The sequence below is a fragment of the Schistosoma mansoni genome, chromosome 3, assembly GCF_000237925.1.
Source record: "Schistosoma mansoni strain Puerto Rico chromosome 3, complete genome".
Taxonomy (NCBI): Eukaryota; Metazoa; Platyhelminthes; class Trematoda; order Strigeidida; family Schistosomatidae; genus Schistosoma; species Schistosoma mansoni.
In genome coordinates this window covers 20,336,728-20,341,296 of record NC_031497.1, presented here as the reverse complement: position 1 = coordinate 20,341,296, position 4,569 = coordinate 20,336,728, and the positions used below count along the sequence as shown (strand labels likewise).

Here is a 4,569-nt window from a genome sequence, read left to right as displayed (position 1 = left end):
GTAACTAAATGTAAACTGCATTGTATTGATTCTCTATGTGATTTGTAGATAACACAAGTATAAATGTCATCTTCCATAAAGCTATTTTTTGTATTTTGAAAGTCCAGCTATATTTCAGCTTATCATGTTACCTATTTGCCCTATACACTTTTATATTGATCTTATAGCTGTGAAAATGAAAATAAATCATTGGGAGATCGTATCCAATTATTCGATGGAATGCATATTGAAGATCCATTAATTATAGAATATTGTGAAAATAAAATTGTATTCAGTAATCAACAGAAAACGTATACAACTTTTAAACCTGAATATTTTATTTCTTCAAAGAATTTAATGACATTAAGATTTAAAAGTGACCAAATATCTAGACCAGATGAATTAGGTTTTAGATTGTTTTATAGTTTTGAACGGCAAGATCAAAGTCAAAAGACTGCTTATGAAGAAGAAGAAAAATATTTACCGATAACTGGTCAAACTGGAATCATTCAAAATAAACCGGTTAATTGTTCAAAGTTTAGTAAGTGAACTATATTTGGAGTTAGTAAAAAAAAAATTTAAAATCAGTTTTTTTAAAGTTCCATCGAATCATATAGAAACTTGGATACGATATTTAACTATTTTCAAATCATAAGTATAAAGAATAATGAACAATGAGCATTTATTAATCATCCCTTGAATCTACAATAATAAAAGACGGTTATTTATTTTCTCTGAAGAAGCACATTACATTGTCATAGAACATTAGAAATTCTAAGTTCTATTCACTGAAATATCACACACATACCACTATTTTAAGCAAAGATGGACAGTGGATAGCAGTTGAATCCAGGACGCGCGTTTCGTCCTATTTGGGACTCGTTAGCTGGATGTACCTGCATCTCAGAGTTGATATTCACTCTGGGACTCGAACCATGTACCGTTCGCTTCAAACGCCATCACGTTATCCACTTAGCTATTGAGTCCTGATAGCCACTTGTTTGTGCAAACAATTGTAGTCCTAAAAAACCAATAAGATTCAAACAAACCATACCAAGTGAATACCACTATTTTGTTATTAACAATCTACACAGTACTCAATTTATTTCAAAATTATCAAGTCTAACCTAAACAATGGAACTTAACCTATAGTGCCTCAATCCCGCACTACATCTTTCGTATTACAGTTTGATCAAAAGCTCACATGATTTTCTGATAGAAAAACACGTAGTTGAATCATATAAAACCTTATTTACTAAATTAATTCAAATATATAAAGGGAGTTTTTTGTATTGTGAAAAGTAATGATCAATTCTCCAGTAAACTAAGTCCATTCAAATAAAAATTTCATCATGTAGAATCCTGATCTGTTTTATGAACAAATTATATCTGTTCAACTTGAAGTTAGACATATTTAATCCCCCAAATGCCCTGGTACGGATGAGAGTGGGGAGAGTCCTCTCTCCCTCTAGAAATGCTCTCACATGGCCATGAGTATATAGCCTCTGCCAGGGACGTCCTACTCACTACTTTCTCGTGGCAGGGGTGTTGTTTACGAAATTGAGAGGACGAGAAGCGAATGTCCGGCGCTTTAACCTGGTTGGTGGACATGGAAAGTCCACCTAGGGGAGTTGGAAAACCCTGATTCCAAACCAACGGTGCACATGGGCTCCAGTATCATGAGGCAACAAATGGTGTATGAACCAATGAATGGTCAACAGCTACCATGGGACTGCATCCGCTTACGATGCTCCACTGCCTTGTGGATCAGGCCTTTAGATCAAAGGCTCGGGGTGTGGCCCTCTGAGAAAACCACCTGTTTCGGTTCGAGCACCCAGGCAGAATCACAGCCCTCACACAGATCAAATGAGATTTATATGGCGCACATATATCTGGTGTCTTTTGTACCAATGTTTATGTGTTTAATTAAAATAAAATAGACATATTTTAACATTTCGTTATTTTGGAAAACTACATCAATTACATAATAGAAGACTCAATATCTGAGTCTATGTTGTGATAAGAAAGAAATATGATATAAAATAAAGAACAATTAACATTAATATATAAAGTATAAGTTTTTTTCATTATGTGTATGGATGTAAGATTTTAATATTAATCTTGTTTATCACTTTTAAAACAATTTAAATGGGTTATGATTATTCGGTCCTAAAGGCTTAAGATATAATGTATCTACTTAAAACTCTACAGTATTACTACACAATCAGAAGATAAAATTCAAACATACAAAAATATTGGTAACAAGGATGAAGAAAAAAATATATTAATCTAAATTCCTGTTACCCAGTTATTAAATAATTTGTTGACATTCAGAAGGGGTTTTGTGGATAATATAGTAATTTTAATAGTTGACATCATGAGTCAATTGAACCTAGACCACCATGAAAAGTCTGAAAGCACTGGACGGCCGTTTTGTTCTACTGTGGGGCCCCTCAGCTGTACGCATCCACGATCCCGACTCGCGCGATTTGAGCCCAGGACCTATCAATTTCGCGTGCGAACGCTTAACCTCTAGACCACTGATCCGGCCGGCACACAGTGTTAATGTCTGACTTCAACTAATCCACAAACTTGAGCGACACATCCACGAATATCTTCAGTGAGTTACTATCTCACAACTGACCTGGTTGAACTCCACTGGTCACTGCGTCTCATTAGAACTCCATGAAATACCTCTTGAAGTCAGTCACTTGTGAGCATATGTTGAATAATATCAGAAGGGGTTTTGTGGATATTATAGTAATTTCAATAGTTGAGATGATGAATCAATTAAAGCTTGACCACCATTGACAATTGTTGCACCGTTAATTTACCATATACTCATCAATCAATTATGTTACTGCGTAAAATTTTATGAAAATTCACCTCTTTTAACTGATGTTTTCTAAGTAGAATATTTTTAGAACTATTATATAGTTAGTGTTATATGAAGACAGCAAAAATGATGAATACTTTGTGTTATATCTTGCAGCCGAGTGGAAGACCAATTAATGTATGACGTGTTAAAACCGCCAATCAGAGAGCAGCGAATTATCGATTGGGACAGTGACACATGAAAACTGTACGAGTAGTCTAAAGTGCATATCGCCCCTGCTATCTGCCTAGCCCAGTCAGCTAAGTCCAGAACATCAATAACAGCCTCTGCAATATGAATCATTATTCTCAAACATACTGGGTTTATATACCAAACAAACAGACCACATTGTACCATAAAATAGAAAATAATATTTGTACAAGATTTGGCCAAATGTGGCTGTGAATAGGGGGAACAGTAATTAATGGACTAGGAATAACTCAAGAATGGTAAATCGTTTAATAATAGTTCATAGGTCAAAATAAAGCTTATGATAAGAGGAACACGAATACGAATAGTTAAGTTACTTAGCAATTATACAATAGGAAATATACATATCACGTTGGTCCATAAATAGTCCTCAGAGTTACCATTCATAATTCTCTTCGGGATATAACACCTTGTATTTAACGGACCAGTTTCCCAATATGTTTAAAAGTGTTTACTTTAAAATCAACCCGGAAAAATTGTTTTATTTATTTATTGTAGTTATATGTAATCAAATTGTGTTTTTATGTAATCCACCTTTCATCAGAACAATTGTCCAAATGTAAATGTATTCTTTTTGTTTTTTTGTTTATTACAGAGTTTATTACTGAGATTAGTATAATTCTGCCTATAATCATATGTTACCAATTGAAAGAAAACAGATGACAAAGGTGAATTATGAACATGTTTCTAATATCTCTAGTTGTACTAGTTATTATATACAGGTCATTACAACAATCAGAAATGAAAATATTTCAACAAATATACATATATGTACTTTATTTTTTGACTATGAAACAATGATGACTTTTCTATTTACTCTTTCTGTTATATCTTGTGAAGATTTATGAATAGTTCTTTGAGAACTACAAAATTATTGAAAATTCTAGATGAATGTCATTCCTCTCTCTCTTTCTCTCTCTATATATATATCTATATTACTTTGTATATAAATCGAATTGTACATATTGAACAGCATATTATCTCTGTACATCTCTTGTTTTTCTCTATTTCCATAAAAAGAAAATAGATGCACAAATATTTTAAAAAAATCATATATATTTTGAAATATATTTTCTTAATTTGATTATCTGTGTCATGAATAATCGTTTTTTCATTGTAAAAATTAAATACATGGAAACAAGGTAGTAACCATCAACAGCAAAGAGATTAAGAATAGTTTTTTTTTTATTGATTATTGACTTGTAAGAATATTTAGTTACCCATTTTTTTTAAGGTGTTCGTAACAAAAAAAAAGTTTAACATTCCATTAGAGTTCCACATTAATTCATTTCGTAGATTATATTTGTATATATTAATAGTTGTTTTGTTATGAAAGGTAGTTTCTAAAGGACAAAAATATATATACACCTTAAGAAAAGGTATTTGGACAATAAGTTATTCAATTTTGTCTTGCATAATATTCATTAAACTTTGATGATTGAGTAACATCAAGCGATCCAAATGTAATACCATATCAATGATTGTATTAAGGTAGTAGTTAACTA

At 32.1% G+C, this 4,569-nt stretch overlaps 1 protein-coding gene across 1 annotated transcript; it reads left to right on the top strand.

Annotated features, from left to right (window-relative positions):
* Positions 1 to 219: 219 nt before the first annotated feature.
* Positions 220 to 4,324, top strand: Smp_210040 (hypothetical protein; the record flags this gene model as incomplete). Its single annotated transcript, XM_018799587.1, has 2 exons — positions 220 to 520; positions 4,299 to 4,324. 2 exons carry the CDS (start codon positions 220 to 222, stop codon positions 4,322 to 4,324), a joined length of 327 nt encoding a protein of 108 aa, XP_018651361.1.
* Positions 4,325 to 4,569: the final 245 nt, after the last annotated feature.